The sequence below is a fragment of the Salmo salar genome, chromosome ssa10 (genome assembly GCF_905237065.1).
Source record: "Salmo salar chromosome ssa10, Ssal_v3.1, whole genome shotgun sequence".
In the NCBI taxonomy this organism is placed as follows: domain Eukaryota; kingdom Metazoa; phylum Chordata; class Actinopteri; order Salmoniformes; family Salmonidae; genus Salmo; species Salmo salar.
In genome coordinates this window covers 75122995-75144468 of record NC_059451.1, presented here as the reverse complement: position 1 = coordinate 75144468, position 21474 = coordinate 75122995, and the positions used below count along the sequence as shown (strand labels likewise).

General features: G+C 43.7%; 2 protein-coding genes across 3 annotated transcripts in view; both read right to left on the bottom strand.

Moving 5' to 3' along the window:
• LOC106561052 (harmonin) overlaps positions 1-21474 on the bottom strand; it is a 52034-nt gene that overhangs the window by 10227 nt on the left and 20333 nt on the right. For both annotated transcript variants that reach the window (XM_014124635.2, XM_014124638.2), the window contains exons 14-15: positions 21039-21115; positions 2956-2997 (exon numbers count right to left, since the gene is read on the bottom strand). In XM_014124635.2, the coding sequence (XP_013980110.2) occupies positions 2956-2997; positions 21039-21115 (119 nt within the window). The remainder of the gene's footprint in view (positions 1-2955; positions 2998-21038; positions 21116-21474) is intronic.
• LOC123724446 (harmonin-like) lies at positions 19073-21028 on the bottom strand. Its single transcript, XM_045688097.1, has 2 exons — positions 20046-21028; positions 19073-19505 (listed from the first exon to the last, which is right to left on the bottom strand). Exons 1-2 carry the CDS (start codon positions 20220-20222, stop codon positions 19227-19229), a joined length of 456 nt encoding a protein of 151 aa, XP_045544053.1. The 5' UTR covers positions 20223-21028; the 3' UTR covers positions 19073-19226.

The following is a 21474-nucleotide window of genomic DNA, read 5'->3' as shown; positions in this document are numbered from 1 at the left end:
CCAGTGTTAGCCTCCCTACACTGGCTTCCTGTTAAGGCAAGGGCTGATTTCAAGGTTTTACTGCTAACCTACAAAGCATTACATGGGCTTGCTCCTACCTATCTTTCCGATTTGGTCCTGCCGTACATACCTACACGTACGCTACGGTCACAAGACGCAGGCCTCCTAATTGTCCCTAGAATTTCTAAGCAAACGGCTGGAGGTAGGGCTTTCTCCTATAGAGCTCCATTTTTATGGAATGGTCTGCCTACCAATGTGAGAGACGCAGACTCAGTCTCAACCTTTAAGTCTTTACTGAAGACTTATCTCTTCAGTAGGTCCTATGATTAAGTATAGTCTGGCCCAGGAGTGTGAAGGTGAACGGAAAGGCTGGAGCAACGAACCGCCCTTGCTGTCTCTGCCTTGCCGGTTCCCCTCTTTCCACTGGGATTCTCTGCCTCTAACCCTTTTACAGAGGCTGAGTCACTGGCCTACTGGTGTTCTTCCATGCCGTCCATGGGAGGGGTGCGTCACTTGAGTGGGTTGAGTCACTGACGTGGTCTTCCTGTCTGGGTTGGCGCCCCCCCCCTTGGGTTGTGCCATGGCGGAGATCGTTGTGGGCTATACTCGGCCTTGTCTTAGGACGGTAAGTTGGTGGTTGGAGACATCCCTCTAGTGGTGTGGGGGCTGTGCTTTGGCAAAGTGGGTGGGGTTATATCCTGCCTGTTTGGCCCTGTCCGGGGTATCATCGGATGGGGCCACAGTGTCTTCTGATCCCTCCTGTCTCAGCCTCCAGTATTTATGCTGCAGTAGTTTATGTGTCGGGGGCTAGGGTCAGTCTGTTACATCTGGAGTATTTCTCTTGTCTTATCCGGTGTCCTGTGTGTATTTAAATATGCTCTCTCTAATTCTCTCTTTCTCTCTTTTTGTCTTTCTCTCGGAGGACCTGAGCCCTAGGACCATGCCTCAGGACTACCTGGTATGATGACTCCTTGCTGTCCCCAGTCCACCTGGCCGTGCTGCTGCTCCAGTTTCAACTGTTCTGCCTGCGGCTATGGAACCCTGACCTGTTCACCGGACGTGCTTGTTGCACCCTCGACAACTACTATGATTATTATTATTTGACCATGCTGGTCATTTATGAACATTTTAACATTTTAACATTTTGACCATGTTCTGTTATAATATCCACCCTGCACAGCCAGAAGAGGACTGGCCACCCCTCATAGCCTGGTTCCTCTCTAGGTTTCTTCCTAGGTTTTTGGCCTTTCTAGGGAGTTTTTCCTAGGGAGTTTTTCCTAGCCACCGTGCTTCTTTCACATGCTTTGCTTGCTGTTTGGGGTTTTAGGCTGGGTTTCTGTACAGCACTTTGAGAATATCAGCTGATGTACGAAGGGCTATATAAAAATAAATTTGATTTGATTTGATTAATGACAAAGCCCAAAAAAACAGTTTTGAATTTTTAGCAAATATATTGAAAATATAAAACAGAAATACCTTTTTTACATAAGAATTCAGATCCTTTGCTATGAGACTTGAAATTGAGCTCAGGTGCATCCTGTTTCCATTGATCATCCTTGAGATGTTTCTACAACTTGGAGTCCACCTGTGGTAAATTCAATTGATTGGACATGATTTGGAAAGGCACACACCTGTCTATATAAGGTCCCACAGTTGACAGTGCTGTCAGAGCAAAAACCAAGCTATGAGGTCAAAGGAATTGTCCGTAGAGCTCCGAGACAGGACTGTGTCGAGGCATAGATCTGGGGAAGGGTATCCAAACATTTCTGCAGCATTGAAGTTCCCCAAGAACATAGTGGCCTCCATCATTCTTAAATGGAAGAAGTTTGGAACACTCCTCAGTAAAAGGCACATGACAGCCCAATTGGAGTTTGCCGTTCTCTGGTCTGATGAAACCAAAATTGAACTATTTTGCCTGAATGCCAGGCGCCACGTCTGGAAGAAACCTGGCACCATCTATCCGGTGAAGCATGATGCTGGCAGCAGTGGGGAAGCTGCTTCTCCAGCTGTGGGGAAGTTTTTCAGGGGGAGGGACTGGGAGACTAGTCAGGATCGAGGCAAAAATTAACATAGCAAAGTACAGAGAGATCCTTGATGAAAACCTGCTCCAGAGCGCACAGGACCTCAGACTGGGGCGAAGGTTCACCTTCCAACAGGACAACTACCCTAAGCACACAGCCAAGACAACGCAGGAGTGGCTTCAGGACAAGTCTCTGAATGTCCTTGAGTGGCCCGGCCAGAGCCTGGACTTGAACCCGATTGAACATCTCTGGAGACACCTGAAAATAGCTGTGCAGCGACGCTCCCCATCCAACCTGATAGAGCTTGATCTGCAGAGAAGAATGGGAGAAACTCCCCAAATACAGGTGTGCCAAGCTTGTAGCGTCATACCCAAGAAGACACAATACTGTAATCGCTGCCAAAGGTGCTTCAACGAAGTACTGAGTAAATGGCCTGAATACTTATGTAAATGTGTTATTTCAGGGATTTTTTGTAAGACATTTGCAAACCTGTTTTTGCTTCATCATTATAGGATATTGTGTGTGGATTGAGGGGAGAAAAATAACTATTTCGTCAATTTAATAAGGCTGTAACGTAACAAAATGTAGAAAAAGTCAGGGGATCTGAATACTTTCCGAAGGCAATGTATGGCTTTAGCTACAGAAAACCATTTCCCTCAGGTGCATTGACTATTTCCAAGAAAGACGAGAACATTAGAGGTGTCCCACTGAGGTTTCCAGGAAGGCTTAAACACAGAATGGCTGTTACAGTGACTCAATGGCCACACAGAACCTAGAAGGTCAACTATGGGATGGCTCACAATGGAGACTGACATTTACAAACGGCTTTATAGTGACGATTAACCGATCTTCATTGGCACGTCACACGCCTGTACACATGACATGACATCCTGTACGTCTAAAAGTCTTGCAGCTATAGACAGACATACAGTACCATGGAGTGGGGATCAAAGTCTTCCACATATTTCTGAAAGCCCTGAAAGACAAACAACATATTACACAGTTCAACATGGCAATGCTGCATTGAGGTTCAGCACCATTAGGAAGCATGGTTGAACAATAGGCCTATAATAGGCCCTATATCACCCTGGTCTCTTAACTGATTTCCTTGCTCAGTAATATGACATCTTACACAATCTGTGGTACAAGCAGAAATAACTATCCTTTCCTTTGTTAGTCTACGGCACTGTAAAACTTCATAGGTTCAACCCGAACCAAGGTAATGTAGCTTATTACTTTTCTAAATGACTTTGGCATGTAATTAGGCTCTAACAGAGAATGAGTGTGGTGAGTGTACAAGGGCTAGATTTCCTTTGACAACCACTTCTGTCTTTAAATGGTATTTCAAATTGATTAATGTTATAATACAACAAAAACCAAGGCCGTGGACTCATTTTCCATGTCTTTCCAGCTTTGTAAAATAAAGTGATGACAAGGTCTATGTGACTGTAGAGAGAAGGCTAACTATATTCACAGAGTGTACAAAACATTAGGAACATCTTCCTAATATTGAGTTGAACCCCCCCCCCCTTTTCCCTCAGAACAGCCTCAAGTCGTCGTGGCATTGACTCTACAAGGTGTTGAAAGTGTTCCATAGGGATGTTGGCCCATGTTGACTCCGATGCTTCCCACAGTTGTGTCAAGTTGGCTGGATGCCGTTTGGGTGGTGGACCATTCTTGATACACACAAGGAAACTGTTGAGCGTAAAAAATACAGCTGCGTTACAGTTCTTGACACACTCAAACTGGTGCGCCTACAGGGTTGGGGAGTAACGTAATCCGTTACATGTAAGGGGTTACCAAAAAACGGTAACTGTAATCTGTTAAATTACCAGCAAAAATATTGTAATCAGATTAGATACTTTTGAAAAATCTTTGACACTCCTCTGTTTTCTCAATGACATTCAAATCAACATTGAAAAAAGGCGGAAGTTTAAATTTGTTCCACCTGAGCGAGTCTGACCACAAGTCAGAGACAACTATGATGACACACCAAATGAGTTTGATGGATCGCAAGAAAAGAGCAGGAATAGGCCTTCAAACTCAGTGCCTCTTTGCTTGACATCATGGGAAAATCAAAAGAAATCAGCCAAGCTCTCAGAAAAAAGAAACTGTAGACCTTGACAAGTCTGGTTCATCCTTGGGAGCAATTTCCAAATGCCTGAAGGTACCACGTTCATCTGTAGAAACAATAGTACACAAGTATAAACACCATGGGACCACGCAGCCGTCATACCGCTCAGGAAGGAGACGCATTCTGTCTCCTAGAGATGAACATACTTTGGTGCGAAAAGTGCACATCAATCCCAGAACAACAGCAAAGGACCTTGTGAAGGCGCTGGAGGAAACAGGTACAAAAGTATCTATATCCACAGTAAAACGAGTCCTATATCGACATAATCTGAAAGGCCGCTCAGCAAGGAAGAAGCCACTGCTCCAAAACCGCCATAAAAAAACAGACTACGGTTTGCAACTGCACATGGACCAAAGATCGTACTTTTTGGAGAAATGTCCTCTGGTCTGATGAAGCAAAATTAGAACTGTTTGGCCATAATGACCATCGTTATGTTTGGAGGAAAAAGGGGGAGGCTTGCAAGCCGAAGAACACCATCCCAACCGTGAAGCACGGGGGTGGCAGCATCATGTTGCGGGGGTGCTTTGCTGCAGGAGGGACTGGTGCACCTCACAAAATAGATGGCATCATGAGGAGGAAAATTATGTGGAAATGTTGATGCAACATCTCAAGACATCAGTCAGGAAGTTAAAGCTTGGTCGCAAATGGGTCTTCCAAATGGACAATGACCCCAAGCATACTTCCAAAGTTGTAGCAAAATGGCTTAAGGACAACAAAGTCAAGGTATTGGAGTGGCCATCACAAAGCCCTGACCTCAATCCTATAGAAAATTTGTGAGCAGAACTGAAAAAGCGTGTGCGAGCAAGGAGGCCTACAAACCTGACTCAGTTACACCAGCTCTGTCAGGAGGAATGGGCCAGAATTCACACAACTTATTGTGGGAAGCTTGTGGAAGGCTACCGAAACATTTGACCCAGGTTAAACAATTTAAAGGCAATGCTACCAAATACTAATTGAGTGTACAGTCATGGCCAAAAGTTTTGAGAATGACACAAATATTAATTTTCACAAAGTCTGCTGCCTCAGTTTGTATGATGGCAATTTGCATATACTCCAGAATGTTATGAAGAGTGATCAGATGAATTGCAATTAATTGCAAAGTCCCTCTTTGCCATGCAAATTAACTGAATCCCCCAAAAACATTTCCACTGCATTTCTGCAAAAGGCTTCAGGGTGCCCAAGAAAGTCCAGCAACCGCCAGGACCATCTCCTAAAGTTGATTCAGCTGTGGGATCGGGGCACCACCAGCACAGAGCTTGCTCAGGAATGGCAGCAGGCAGGTGTGAGTGCATCTGCACGCACAGTGAGGCGAAGACTTTTGGAGGATGGCCTGGTGTCAAGAAGGGCAGCAAAGAAGCCACTTCTCTCCAGGAAAAACATCAGGGACAGACTGATATTCTGCAAAAGGTACAGGGATTGGACTGCTGAGGACTGGGGTAAAGTCATTTTTCTCTGATGAATCCCCTTTCCGATTGTTTGGTGCATCCGGAAAAAAGCTTGTCCGGAGAAGACAAGGTGAGCGCTACCATCAGTCCTGTGTCATGCCAACAGTAAAGCATCCTGAGACCATTCATGTGTGGGGTTGCTTCTCAGCCAAGGGAGTGGGCTCACTCACAATTTTCCCTAAGAACACAGCCATGAATAAAGAATGGTACCAACACATCCTCCGAGAGAAACTTCTCCCAACCATCCAAGAACAGTTTGGTGACGAACAATGCCTTTTCCAGCATGATGGAGCACCTTGCCATAACTAAGTGGCTCAGGGAACAACACATCGATATTTTGGGTCCATGGCCAGGAAACTCCCCAGACGTTAATCCCATTGAGAACTTGTGGTCAATCCTCAAGAGGCGGGTGGACAAACAAAAACCCACAAATTCTGACAAACTCCAAGCATTGATTATGTAAGTATGGACTGCCATCAGTCAGGATGTGGCCCAGAAGTTAATTGACAGCATGCCACGGCGGATTGCAGAGGTCTTGATCAGGGTTTGCATCAACTTCATGTAATTGTCAATAAAAGCCTTTGACACTTATGAAATGCTTGTAATTATACTTCAGTATTCCATAGTAACATCTGACAAAAATATCTAAAGACACTGAAGCAGCAAACTTCATATTTGTGTAATTCTCAAAACTTTTGGCCACGACTATGTAAACTTCTGACCCACTGGGAATGTGATGAAATAAATAAATGCTGAAATAAATCATTCTCTCTACTATTATTCTGACATTTCACATTCTTAAAATAAAGTGGTGATCCTAACTGACCTAAGACAGGGAATTTTTACGAGGATTAAATGTCAAGAATTGTGAAAAACTGAGTGTAAATGTATTTGGGTAAGGCGTATGTAAACTTCCGACTTCAACTGTATATACATTGATTCTTGAATAATATAACTTATAAATGCCTCATGAGCTTAGTTCGTGTTACACTCCATGAGAACCCAAAATATAAGCGTGTTTTTCTCTAAATGTTTGTAAACATTGTAAATGTAAACAAACACTGTATGGCCTCATAACATGGTTAAAACAATCATTTTGATATCATGGATGGTCAGTCCTTGCATCCAGGCCCATCCCTCAGCTTTTTGCCAAAACAGAGGCGGGGCGACGGTTTGTTAGTTTCATCTGTGGATTTGCCCTTTAAACAGCTGCATATTATTAAGATATCAAAGTGTCACCAACAAAAAGGTAAACAATAGTACTACAGTTTAGCAAAGGAAGCATATGGCATTCATTTTTCACATGTAAATAGCACTTTTCAGTAGTGATCAAAGCATGCCATTCCATGAGCGCAGCATTTATTTTTCAACTCAAATCAATGAGCCCAATCAGTCCTCCATGACAACACAATCATAAACAACCGAATAGGGCTGGCTAATAAGTTCTTAGTGCTCAGGTTAAACAATTTGGTGAATCTATACTTCCATATTTCCAAGTCCTATTCTTGAAGATCAAGGGGTATAACATTTATTGGAATGACTGGTTTTTAATGTAAATATATAATTTAATCATATTATTATATGTAGTAGAAAGCGATGGGTTAGAAGAAGCCTACATAACCAACCCATAAAGTAAAATTTAACATCTATTTATGGTCAGGTATGTAAACTTTAACATTGATTTATCCTGCAATAGATGTTGTTCAATTGGTAACATACATTTTTGTCTTCTTCTAATGCACCTTAAGGGGAAAGTAATCTAAACGTAACTGAATGTAATCAGATTAGGTTACTGCGTTTGGGTAATCCAAAAGTTGCGTTACTGATTATAATTTTGGACAGGTAACTAGTAACTGTAATGGATTACATTTAGAAAGTAACCTACACAACCCTACCTACTACCATACCCCGTTCAAAGGCACTTAAATATTTTGTCTTGCCCATTCACCCTCTGAATGGCACACACACAATCAATGTCCCAATTGTCTCAAGGCTAAAAATAATTATTTAACCTGTCTACTCCCCTTCATCTACACTGATTGAAGTGGATTTAACAAGTGACATCAGTAAGGGATCATACCTATGCACCTGGATTCACCTGATCAGTGTGTCATGGAAAGAGCATGTGTTCCTAATGTTTGTACACTCAGTGTATTTAGCAACTCATGAAATAAAAATCTTGCTTCAAAAATCTAGATTTTATTGTTAAAATCAACACATTTCAGTGTTTCGACACATTGGTTGCAACTATAAAATATAGCTTTTTTTAAGTACATTTCCATTGTCCTACCAAGAGTTTCCAAAAATCTGTTTTTCTGTTTGCTCCACTGTTCAAGAACCTTGTTTTGTAAAGCGAGATAGCGACAGCGTTTCTTTTTTTTCACTTCAAAACATTGTAAAAGGAGATGCTAATTCTGAAGGAAAAACAGAACAGGCATGGGGTGGCAGGTAGCCTAGTGGTTAGAGCATTGGGCCAGTAACTGAAAGGTTGCTAGATCGAATCCCCGAGCTGACGAGGTAAAAATCTGTTGTTCCGCCCCCGAACAAGGCAGTTAACCCACTGTTCCTAGGCTGTCGTTGTAAATAAGAATTTGTTCTTAAATGACTTGTTAAATAAAGGATAAATAAAAATGTTCAATGCATCTCTGTCTGCTAGTGTGACATCTAAAGGCTCTTCCTTCTCCTCTAGGACAGGCCTCATTGATATAAACACACACAAACACCGTCTTTTGTGGCCTTCAAAATCTGAGGGCCACAGCTCCTCAATCTCCATTCAGGAGAAAAGGACACATTTATCATGTCTTCATCACTGCAGCAACAAGGCAATCACACTGCGCTTTCCATTTCAAAAAGCAGACATCTCCAGTTTGAAACAAATGCCAATTGAATTGAAAAGCGTCCTTCATGGCTGGAGTCATCAGTCTGAGGGAGTCAGAATGAACGTTAATTAAATCTGGCTGAATGAGAAGCCAATTTATTGCAATGACATCGATGCCTTTTTAATAGCATTATGTAGTTGGTTAGAAAAGCATCAACAAAACAAAAGGCTCTCTGCGGTACGAGTTTGTATCTCAAATATCCCCTATATGGTGCACCACTTTCCACCAATTATAGTGCAGAATGGGTGGAATTGCAGGGTGCCGATTGAGATTCCCACAGAGTTTATTTTAAGGCAAGGGATGTCAACTCAAGGTTTTTAATAACAATAAGCATGATCGGGTAAAAACATGGAGGTCCTTCTTCCCATTGCACAGGAAGTTGCTTGTGGTCTCAGTTGTATCAAACACTAATATGTCATTGACAGCGGGACAATGCACTGCTGGTTCAGTTCAGGGCAACCTGAACACTAAAAGGAAGACGTACAACCACATATCTACACTACTCAGCATCCACACCATCTGCATATCTACCTTGAGACAAAAGAAGGCCCAATACATGTACATAATACATAACTTCCACAGTCAATTTAGTTGAGCTATCGAATGTGTACAAGGAACTACTGCGTCCATCAGAAAGGACAGATTGGGAACCAGGGAAATAAAGGAGGCAGTCACTCCACATGTCACTCTGAGGAAGAAAGGTGGATTGATTTAGATTAGAAAGAGGGGAAAACAACCGCTAAACTACTAAAAACCACTCAGAGCAGAGGACAGTCAGGGGAGAAGGTGGTGATGGGTATGGATTACTTGTCTCTTGTTGTTGGACCTAAACGAGTTGTTATACGTCACCATCCGTTTCAGCATCTCCGGGGGCTGTAACACAGGAACCAGACAGTAGTCATTAGAGATTGACACTACGACACCTCCCCCCCCCCCCCAAGCTCCTTCTCTCCCTCCATGCCTCCATGCCTTAGGGTGTGTCATGACTGTTCTATGAGGATCTGAATGGGTCAGATCAGCTTGGCAATGGATGACAATAACAGGGCCCTCTCCCCCCCCCGGGGCTGCTGGGGGGGTTGACAGTTGACACCCTGTCATAAATTACAGGAGAAGGAGACTTTCTCTCCCACTCCAGTATTTAACCCAAGGAATGTTCTTTGTTTCACAGAAGTTTTGCTGACGAAACTCTAGCACATCAAAAGTGAATACTGGAACAATAATTCTAACATAAGAATATGGGGAATGGTCAGTGGGGAGCTATAGAAAACTAATGCCATATTGGTTTTCATTTTGTGATGTCATTAGAAATTTGGCTTGTCACCCAAAACCCTGACAAACCTTTACAGATGCACAATCGAGAGCATCCTGTCGGTCTGTATCACAGCCTGGTACGGCAACTGCACCGCCCTCAACCGCAAGACTCTCCAGAGGGTGGTGCAGTCTGCACAACGCATCACCGGGGGCACCCTACCTGCCCTCCATGACACCTACAGCACCCAATGTCACAGGAAGGCCAAAATGATAATCAAGGACATCAACCACCCGAGCCACTGCCTGTTCACACCGCTACCATCCAAAAGGCGAGGTCAGTACATGTGCATCAAAGCTGGGACCGAGAGACTGAAAAACAGCTTCTTTCTCAAGGCCATCAGACTGCTAAAGAGCAATCACTAACTCAGAGAGGCTGCTGCCTACATTGAGACCCAATCACTGGCCACTTTAATAAATGTATCATTAGTCACTTTATACAATTCACTCTAAATAATGCCACTTTAATGTTTACATATCTTACAGTATATACATGTGATATGAGTAATGTATTTTATACCATCTATTGCACCTTGCTTATGGCGCTCGGCAATCGCTCATCCATATACTTACATGTACATATTCTTATTCACCCCTTTAGATTTGTGTGTATTAGGTAGTTGTTGGGGAATTGTTAGATTACTTGTTAGATATTACTGCACTGTCGGAACTAGAAGCACAAGCATTTCGCTACACTCGCATTAACATCTGCTAACCATGTGTATGTGACAAATACAATTTCATTAAAAACTGTATGGACGTAATATTGTAACTTGGAAAGTATATCCCCTTTACCTGTCAAGTTTCCATCCAATACATTGTGCATATAATATGACATATTAAGAAAGTATTGTTGTTAACCTCTATGGGCTAGGTGGGACGCAAGCGTCCCACCTACTCAACAGCCAGTGTAATCCCGTGGCGCGATATTCAAATACCTCAAAAATGCAAAAACTTCAATTTTTCAAACATATGACTATTTTACACCATTTTAAAGACAAGACTCTCGTTAATCTAACCACACTGTCCAATTTCAAAAAGGCTTTACAACGAAAGCAAAACATTAGATTATGTCAGCAGAGTACCCAGCCAGAAATAATCAGACACCTATTTTTCAAGCTAGCATATAATGTCACATAAACCCAAACCCAAACCACCACCCTAGGACATTATGTTATACAATACATGCATGTTTTGTTCAATCAAGTTCATATTTATATCAAAAACCAGCTTTTTACATTAGCATGTGACTAGCATGTGACTAGCATTCCCACCGAACACTGCCGGTGAATTTACTAAATTACTAACGATAAACGTTCACAAAAAAACATAACAATTATTTTAAGAATTATTGATACAGAACTCCTCTATGCACTCGATATGTCCGATTTTAAAATAGCTTTTCGGTGAAAGCACATTTTGCAATATTCTCAGTAGATAGCCCGGCATCACAGGGCTAGCTATTTAGACACCCAGCAAGTTTAGCACTCACCAAAGTCAGATTTACTATAAGAAAAATGTTATTACCTTTGCTGTTCTTCGTCAGAATGAACTCCCAGGACTTCTACTTCAATAACAAATGTTGGTTTGGTCCCAAATAATCCATTGTTATATCCAAATAGCGGCGTTTTGTTCGTGCGTTCAAGACACTATCCGAAAGGGTAAATAAGGGTGACGAGCATGGCGCATTTCGTGACAAAAAATTTCGAAATATTCCATTACCGTACTTCGAAGCATGTCAACCGCTGTTTAAAATCAATTTTTATGCCATTTTTCTCGTAAAAAAGCGATAATATTCCGACCGGGAATCTGCGTTTAGGTAAAAAGAGGAAAGAAAATAAAGCACGGGGTCGACTCGTGCACGCGCCTGAGTCTCAGAGTACTCTGACCAGCCACTATCCAAACGCGATAATGTGTTTCAGCCAGAGGCTGCCTCGATATCATTCAGCTTTTTCCCGGGCTCTGAGAGCCTATGGGAGCCGTAGGAAGTGTCACGTTACAGCAAAGATCCTCAGTCTTCAATAAAAAGAGCCAAGATGAACAACAACTTGTCAGACAGGCCACTCCCTGTTCAGAATCTTCTCAGGTTTTTGCCTGCCATATGAGTTCTGTTATACTCACAGACACCATTCAAACAGTTTTAGAAACTTTAGGGTGTTTTCTATCCAAAGCCAATAATTATATGCATATTCTAGTTACTGGGCAGGAGTAGTAACCAGATTATATCGGGTACGTCTTTTATCCGGCCGTGTCAATACTGCCCCCTAGCCCTAACAGGTTTTAAGATATGAATGCGATTTTAGGAGGTATAAGAAAATCTATCTCCTATAAACTGTGCATAAGTAGGTAGCCATGCCCCGATAAGGTCAGAGAGAGTGTCAGACGGACGGAACCGTCCCCTTCGGCCAGAGGACATAAAAGGTTTGCCAACAGAGATTAACATCAGACCAGGAAACGTGAGGCGGTAGCTACATGTTTGAAAAGGTTGTAACTTTGAACCTCAACACGAGGTGAAGAAATAAACTCACCTTCCTTTAGACAAGTGAGACGGCGAGCTGCAGCTCATGTCCATCGTGGTCCAAATGCTGAATAATCAACACAAGGTGTAGGCGAGAAGCTCACCTCCCAGACAATCACTGAGACAGTTGATTAGCTGTCTTGAGTCAATATCTAGAAAAGCAAATCTAAGTGAGACTATCCTACTACGCTCATCACCAATGGGAACCATCGACACGGCTGGCTAGCTATCTTCCAGAGTGAACAATAGTAGAAGACGGGAAAGTGGAGACCCATTTCAGACAATCAGAGCCATACAGCTTGCCACTGAAAGGCCAACAACCTTCCTAAGGAGGGCTGGTTCCGACCGAACAAAGGCACTCACACGTAAATACATTCATGATTTCTTATTCCAAATGGGCAGTGGTTTGTGTTCAAACTATATGATTAATGTGAGAATAGTTCTGAAGTGTCTTTTTCTCTTTCTCTCTCTCCATGCCGTTGTGTAAAAAGACACCATATTATAGAAGTCCGCTAGGGACCTTTGTCTCATGTATTAAGTATGTATGTTATCCTGTTATTATTTAGTTCGCTTGTAAATAAATTATTCAACCAATTTGTGTAGTACTGAATCATGAGTAAGGCTGGTGTTTTTATAGATGCATGAGGTTACGACTGTTCATAATGATAAGAGGTAATGATTAACCTCTTAGAGCTAGGGGGCAGTATTTACACCGCCGGATAAAAAACGTACCCGATTTAATCTGGTTACTACTCCTACCCAGTAACTAGAATATGCATATACTTATTAGATATGGATAGAAAACACCCTAAAGTTTCTAAAACTGTTTGAATGGTGTCTGTGAGTATAACAGAACTCATATGGCAGGAAAAAACCTGAGAGATTCCTTTACAGGAAGTGGCCTGTCTGACCATTTATTGGCTTTCTTTGACATCTCTTTCCAAAACAAAGGATCTCTGCGGTAACGTGACACTTCCCACGGCTCCCATAAGCTCTCAGAGCCCGGGAAAAAGCTGAATGTCGTCATTCCAGCCCCAGGCTGAAACACATTATCGCCTTTCTCAAGTGGCCGATCAGGGGACAGTGGGCTTAGGAGTGTGCACTGGTCGCCCCCGTCTTTCTTTTTTTTCCTCTATTTACCGAAACGCAGATTCCCGGTCGGAATATTATCGCTTTTTTACGAGATAAATTGCATAAAAATTTATTTTAAACAGCGGTTGACATGCTTCGAAGTACGGTAAAGGAATATTTAGAATTTTTTTGTCATGAAATGCGCCATGCTCGTAACCCTGATTTACCATTTCGGATAGTGTCTAGAACGCACGAACAAAACGCCCCTGTTTGGATATAACGATGGATTATTTGGGACCAAACCAACATTTGTTATTGAAGTAGAAGTCCTGGGAGTGCATTCTGACGAAGAACACCAAAGGTAATAACATTTTTGTTATAGTAAATCTGATTTTGGTGAGTGCTAAACTTGCTGGGTGTCTAAATAGCTAGCCCGTGATGGCTGGGCTATGTACTTAGAATATTGCAAAATGTGCTTTCACCAAAAAGCTATTTTAAAATCGGACATATCGAGTGTATAGAGGAGTTCTGTATCTATAATTCTTAAAATAATTGTTATGCTTTTTGTGAACGTTTATCGTTAGTAATTTAGTAAATTGTTAGTAAATTCCCCGGAAGTTTGCGGGGGGTATGCTAGTTCTGAACGTCACATGCTAATGTAAAAAGCAGTTTTTTGATATAAATATGAACTTGATTGAACAAAACATGCATGTATTGTATAACATAATGTCCTAGGGTTGTCATCTGATGAAGATCATCAAAGGTTAGTGCTGCATTTAGCTGTGGTTTGGGTTTATGTGACATTATATGCTAGCTTGAAAAATGGGTGTCTGATTATTTCTGGTTGGGTACTCTGCTGACATAATCTAATGTTTTGCTTTCGTTGTAAAGCCTTTTTGAAATCGGACAGTGTGGTTAGATTAACGAGAGTCTTGTCTTTAAATAGCTGTAAAATAGTCATATGTTTGAGAAATTGAAGTAATAGCATTTCTAAGGTATTTGAAAATCGCGCCACAGGATTCAACTGGCTGTTACGTAGGTGGGACGATTTGGTGCCACCTAGCCCAGAGAGGTTAATAAGATGACTGTTTATCAATGTAGTAGATATATCTTATAGAGTTTAATTCGGGAGACGGTAACTCTTTAAACAACCTCTTCCGTGGTGCCCCAAATTCCTAATGAATTAGTTGTTACATGATCAATTTAGTCGGGTAACAATTAAACATAGTTAGTGGATTAAATAAATAACAGTCATCAGCTTAATGAAAATAAAGTCATGACAGGTTGATTATAAATACTAGATGCTCAACTATCTGGGGGTATTTCAAGATATGCGGAGGCTTAAGAGGACTGTACTGCTGGAGAGGGCGGTTAAATATACATTTGTAATATGGATATGGAATGTGTATTGTACTGTGAAATGTGGTTGAGAAGTGGTTTGATGGTACGCAATGCATTTTTAGCGGCCGGGGGACTCACTGGGGGTACTGTGGTGTTTCAATATAGTGAGGATGGCTTATTAAAGAACTACAAAAAGTCTCTCTCTGTTTCTCTCTTTATGAGTCGCTTCCTCTTTCTTTCAGAGTTTCTCTCTGTCTCCCTTTGTCTGTGCTCCCTCTGTCTAGGCTCCCGGGTGGCGCAGTAGTCTAAGGCATTGTATCTCAGTGCAAGAGGCATCACTATAGTACCTGATTCAAATCCAGGCTGTATCACATCTGGCTGTGATTGGGAGGGTGGTGCACAATTGGCCCAGCATTGTCCGGGTTTGGCCGGAGTATGCCATCATTGTAAATAAGAATTTGTTCTTAACTGACTTGCCTAGTTAAATAAAGATTAATAAAAAATTGAAAAAAGTTTAGTCTGTCTCTCTGTCAACATCAGCAAAACCTTCACCTGGGATCAACTTCACCTTACAAGTGGTAGAGAAATAATCCTCCATGTTGGTACCACATTATCTAATTTGCATCCTAACTAGACTGTAGCTAACTGCTTTGGATCTTCTAGGGCTAACACAGCAGCCTATCAAAAGGAGACCATCGTGCTCTCCCAGAACTTTGTTTGGTGTGTAAAACCTGTAAACTCATAAGCAAAAAGATGTGATGGGTCTGCACTCAAAAAGATGTTGCATATGGCTAATATCGTTTTTCAATTTGGTTTATTATTTTATTTGCATCAGCAATAGCGTACACAGCCGTTTCAGCTTTGTAGCCTTCTTCAGTGTGTAGGTAGTAAGCTTTTTCATTCAAAACAGCATTTACAGGGAACACAGGTGAGCAACTGATGAGCAACAGGTGCTTCTAATCAGGGTTGCCACTCATCTGCCAATCAGGTTCTCTGGTCTACCCACATACAATCACAAAGAAATACAGAATTATAGGGTACGGGAGCGGGCACAAAGAGCAATTGGGGGTATGAGACGTGAACCGTCCGCTCATTTGGATACATTATATACATGTACGAGATAGCTTACCACAAAGGGCATCTGGCAAGGTCGTTCATAAATTATATGCAAAATATGATATGGACAGTGTTCTTGATAAGGACAGAGTTTAAATTGCTGTGTCCTATAAATGCTGTTTTGAATGAAAAATATTACCTAGACTGAAGAAGGCTGCAAAGCTGAAACGTTTGATGCAGTGAAAAGAATAAAACAATTGAAAAACGGAAGTCAACTTTATGCGACATCTTTGAGTGCTAACACAGCAGTCATCAAACGTCAGAGCCTGAAACTGACTGCACCTAAACTGTACTGTAGGCTATATCCACGGGTGGTGGCCATCCACTTAATAAACAGGCACTTATGACAGGAGGGAGAGACAGGCTGAGATGGGCATCCTGTGTGGTCTAATTGCAGCAGATAGAGTGTCAGTCTTACAGACGGACAGTAGGGCTTGAGAGGGTCTCAAAATCCATCAAACTACAGCAGAGTTTCTCCTCTGTTCCTGTTACTCTGGCTCATAAGGCATATGGATAACGGCTTGGGGTAGTCTGGTGATCTAAGCCGCTGCTGCTTCGAATCCGTCCCACCACTCTTTCAGCAATCGCTCTCCTACCATTCACCTATAGCTCTCTCGCTATCCAATAAACATACAAAGATGTATCTAGAGAGATATTTTTTGAAACAATCAAAAATAATTAGGTGCCGCCTTTGGAACTTTTGTCTGTGAACTTAAGGGCTTTCCCCCCCATGGATCTGTCCCCTTTCAGGTGAATAGCATCGCAAAGACTCAGACAACCTATCGGGAACATCAATGTATTCTGAAATTTCAGACAGGCAAAGAAACAATACACTCTCACTCCCCTCACTACTGGAATGCGAGTCATGTTCTGATGCTGTATCATTTCACTCAGTTAGTAAAAAGTTCTGCAGCTAAACTGCAAAAGACTATCACGCTCTCTCAGTTTGTGGATTCATCTTTGACAACAGAATTGGACGATATATAAAAACCAGACCTAAATCCTCCCTTGGTTTTTCTGGATGGTGATGACACATGGTAAATGACCAGTTGGGAGCAGAGTAATGACAGGGTCTCCTCCTGATAAGGAAGTTAGCATCGGTACACTAACCAGCCTTGTCTGGTGCAGCAGAGAAACAGCGTGGACAAACGTAGCACCCCGGCTAGGGAGAGTGACAGGAGAACACAGCAAGCATGCGCAGAGGGGTTGAGGGTGTTTAGGGAGAGGGAGAGAGGAGGAGTAGGCGGACAGTGCTGAGTCTGTGTTTCTTACCAGGCCCTCAGCGTGTAGGGTAGGTCGATGGGACTGATTCTGGGACAGCATGACTGGTTTAGACATGACAGGGGCCATCTGACGCCTCTGGTTGGGCGGGCTAGGAGCGATTTGCTATTAGGAACATCCGAGCAGCGGCAGAAAGGACAGCAAACAATGGGGTTACAGTGGGCTTCAGTGAGCAGAGCACCATGGACATTATTGAAAAGAACACATAGGGATTCTACTGCTAAATCCCAGAGCAAACCGCTAATTATAAAACCAGTGACATTAGAGCTTTAACCCTGTGATTTAACCCTACATACACTACCGTTCAAAAGTTTGGGGTCACTTAGAAATGTCCTTGTTTTTGAAAGAAAAGCAAATTCCAAACTTTTGAACGGTAGTATTTATTATATATGTTTAACCCCGTAAGAGCAGAGCCCTGGAACACCAGAACTATGAAGAACGTGGCATGGTTTTAAAGTCAACAGCTCCTCAGCTTGTCTAAACATTTGTTGACATCACAGAAGAACTTCCTCCACTACAGGAGCGATCTAGGCAGGCTTCTCTGACCACTCTCAAAGATCAAATGATGGGAGGGAGCAGACTTACCAGGGAATTGCTTAAATTGGATATGCCACTGATATGGGAAGTGTTTCTCATCACCTGAACCAGGAAAACACAGTAGTATCATGTACTTATCGCTGAATGACCATTACAGAACACTACTGGAATAGTAATGTCACACACACACACAAAGTGGTGGTTTCAAATGGAACACACATGTAGGAAAGGAGATATCATGCACTTGAAGAGGAGCTATTATGTCATGACTCACAACCTCTCTCGCCTATAGACAATATTACCCACCACGTCACGCCATGCAATTCTACACCCACTGCTGTCAAATACGATAACACAATACAAATCAGAGCCACTGCAAACAGACTGAGTAAAAACCAACAACTGCATCCATGATTGCACTTAATCGGAGAGGAAATTGACATTGTTCTTCACAACATTCAGTCATTGCGACTCAGTGATGTGTTTCCTCTCCCTTTCATGAATTAAATAACCATGCATCTTCCCAGCACAGATCATGCAGAGTACCGTCCTTAAACATTCCCCTGCCCCCTTGATGTTCTGAGATCTGAAGGAACAAGATGTTAGCAGGAATGTAACAGCCTCTCTTCCCTTAACCAATTCGATGGTTTAGTGGGAGCCATCACAGTAGTTGCTCACACTTGTCCGCTCCTATCAGCTCTGCTTAAACGTTTTCGGGGGAAGAGCAAGGGAAACGGGCTAGGGGTTGTTTTCGGACCACGCCATAGTCACACCAGGGAGGCTACCTTAGGGCTGGAGGGGTAGGACATTTCACTGGCGTTGGACGAGTAGTACCCGCCCCTCGGCATGTACCCGCCCCCTTCCCACTCGCTCCTTGTCTCTGGGGGACTGGTGGGGTGGTGGTGGTACCCTCCATGGGACCCTCCCCCCAGCTGCTCCTCAATGTGCTGGGAGGGTGGGGGCGGAGAGGGTGGGGCAGGAGGAGGGGGAGGCTGAGGGGAGGGACGGGGAGAGGACGGGGGCCTGTAGGACTGGAAGGTAGGGGGATAGTGTGAGGAGGAGGGAGGAAAGTGGGAGATTGGGGTAGGAGGGTAGTGAGAGGAGATGGAGGTAGGAGGGTACTTAGAAAAAGGAGGTGGGGGGGGAGGTGGAGGTGGGGGTGGCGGAGGAGGAGGAGGGGGCTGGCGTCCTCTGGAGGCCGCGGTAGAAGCAGAGGGAGGGGGTTTGCGGGTGGAGGGGGGAGACGGGGGGGGGCGTTGGGGCGATGGTCGTGGTGAGGCAGGAGAGAAGTTGGGGATGGTGGGGTTGAGTCTGGGAGAGGGTGGAGGGAGAGGTAGGGGGGGCGGGGGCTGGGAGGAAGAAGGCTGGGTGGGGGCCAGTCTCTTCAGGGGCCCCCTCAGGCTCTGGTCCACCTCATCCAAGTTCAAATCATCCAGGTCAGTGGTGGCCAGCTGGAGACCCCCGGGGAAACGCCTCACCATGGGCCCAGAGGCAGGAGACCGAGGAGGGGACATCTGAAGGACAAGCCCAGCCTCTCAGACACTCACAACCACAGAGCTATCATGGTACACACAGTCACAGAGCATTGTGGCCTACGACAAATCTATGAATTTGCAACGGAAGGGAAAAAACATGAAATGATTGAAGAAAAGTTACTACACATAAAAGTATCCGATGTGATAGGACCACCGGTGTTCCTAGCTGATACACAGAAAAGAGAAGGGATTCCAGATGTACCTCTGGGGACTCGTTCTCCACACAGGAAATCTGTTCCAGGCGTGTCTGACAGAGACGTTCCACCCAGTGCTGCACCTTCTCTGACTCCTCCAGATCCTCCCGCTCTGTCTCTGACACCTGGGGCACGGCACAGCGCAACGCAATACTCAAGACTGGATCCCTGACTCCCGTATAGAACAACATACTGTATAACCTAAGGCTGGGTTAGGGATTAGTCATACACCAAAGTATAAATTAATAAAGAAGACACCCTATTGGCAAGGTGCTGATGGGAAGTCAACTCAGAAGACGAAAGTCACTCTTTTCTCATTTTATGTTATTTCCTCACTCATACAGAATCCCGTTCCACAGAACTCCTACCTCCTGCGCCAGTCTACTGATCATTACTCCTACCTCCTGCGCCAGTCTACTGATCATTACTCCTACCTCCTGCGCCAGTGTACTGATCATTACTCCTACCTCCTGCGCCAGTCTACTGATCATTACTCCTACCTCCTGCGCCAGTCTACTGATCATTACTCCTACCTCCTGCGCCAGTCTACTGATCATTACTCCTACCTCCTGCGCCAGTCTACTGATCATTACTCCTACCTCCTGCGCCAGTCTACTGATCATTACTCCTACCCCCTGCGCCAGTCTACTGATTATTACTCCTACCTCCTGCACCAGTCTACTGATCTTCAGCTGCTTCTCTCGTTCATACATCTCCTCTTTCTCTGCAGCCAGCTTGAGCTCAAACTCCATCTCCTTCTTGTTTTTCCTCTGTTCCTGCAGGGTGTCCGTGTTGGACACCTTCTTCTTCTTCCTCTTCTTCTCTCCTTTCTGAGACATCATTCATATTTATCGTTATAGAAACCAGGGAGAAACCAGAACCCATTCCACCCCAAACCGTACAAACCGTACAAGGACCAAGACTAGAAACTAGACAGTAACGTTCTACAATAATATATTATAGAACTGCCACAGCATTGTGGTGACAGAACCAGTAAACAAGTGATGTTATTTTGCACAAAGTGAAATATGTCGGTTAGCTTTGACAGAAGACATCTCACAGCACACCAAACTGCGACCGTACAGAATACCTTGCGGAGTGTGGGCAGCTTCCCTTCGTAGCGATAAAACCATCCAAAAGCTATAGAGAAAGAAAAACAACGCCAAACAGAGTCACTCGGATGCTGAGGCAGGAATTAGCCTGGTCCCAGATTGTTTGTGCTTTTGCCTACTCCACTGTCATTGTCAAGCCAAACTGTCATGCATGTATTGCATGACAATTCCATGAAGAGAGAAGAAACAGACTGACACTCGGGCTAAGGAGGACTCAGAGCAGAACTTCAGCAACTATATAGAGAAAGCATGCTACAGTTTGTCAACTAAATCCACTGCACACAACAGAAATAAATGGAGAAAGACAGCTCAAGGGGTTGTATTGAGAAAGATGGCACCTTGTTACGATGAATGCTAGGCAGTTTCGGAAATACATGAAAAGCTAGCTAAAGCAGAAACAGCCTAGCATCCAGGCTAGCCCTACTAAGGTGTGGGAGCCTGTCAATGGGTTTTGATTGTCAAAGGAAATCGAGCATGTTGTGAGTGGTATTGTAGTGCGTCTCTGACGCTGCGTTCGGTGGGTACACTGTGAGACCCGTCACTCACTTCACTCCCCTCTTCCTCCTCCTCCTGCTGCTGCTCTTCATCGTTGTCGTCAGCCTGAAAAGAGCTTGCTCCGATGTCTGGCAGTGGAGGAAGTCAGAGAAGCACGGCACACAGTGGAGGAAGAGAGGAGACAGACAGCATGCAAAGAGATGAAGCACAACTGTAAGTCTAGTTTCTGCTGATCTACACGGCCTTCCTTGGATCTATTCATTCATCTATAGCCCTCAAACGCAACTCTGGACCTCGAAGACAGATCCACTGCATTTTTTCATTGTTCCCCTCTAGTCAGGGGCGCTCCTGTAGTCAGGGAGAGCCAAGTCTAGGTCCAAGAGGCTTCTCAACAGCTTCTACCCCCAAGCCATAGACTCCTGAACATCTAATCAAATGACTACCCAGACTATTTGCATTGCCCCCCCCCCACCTCTTTTACACCGCT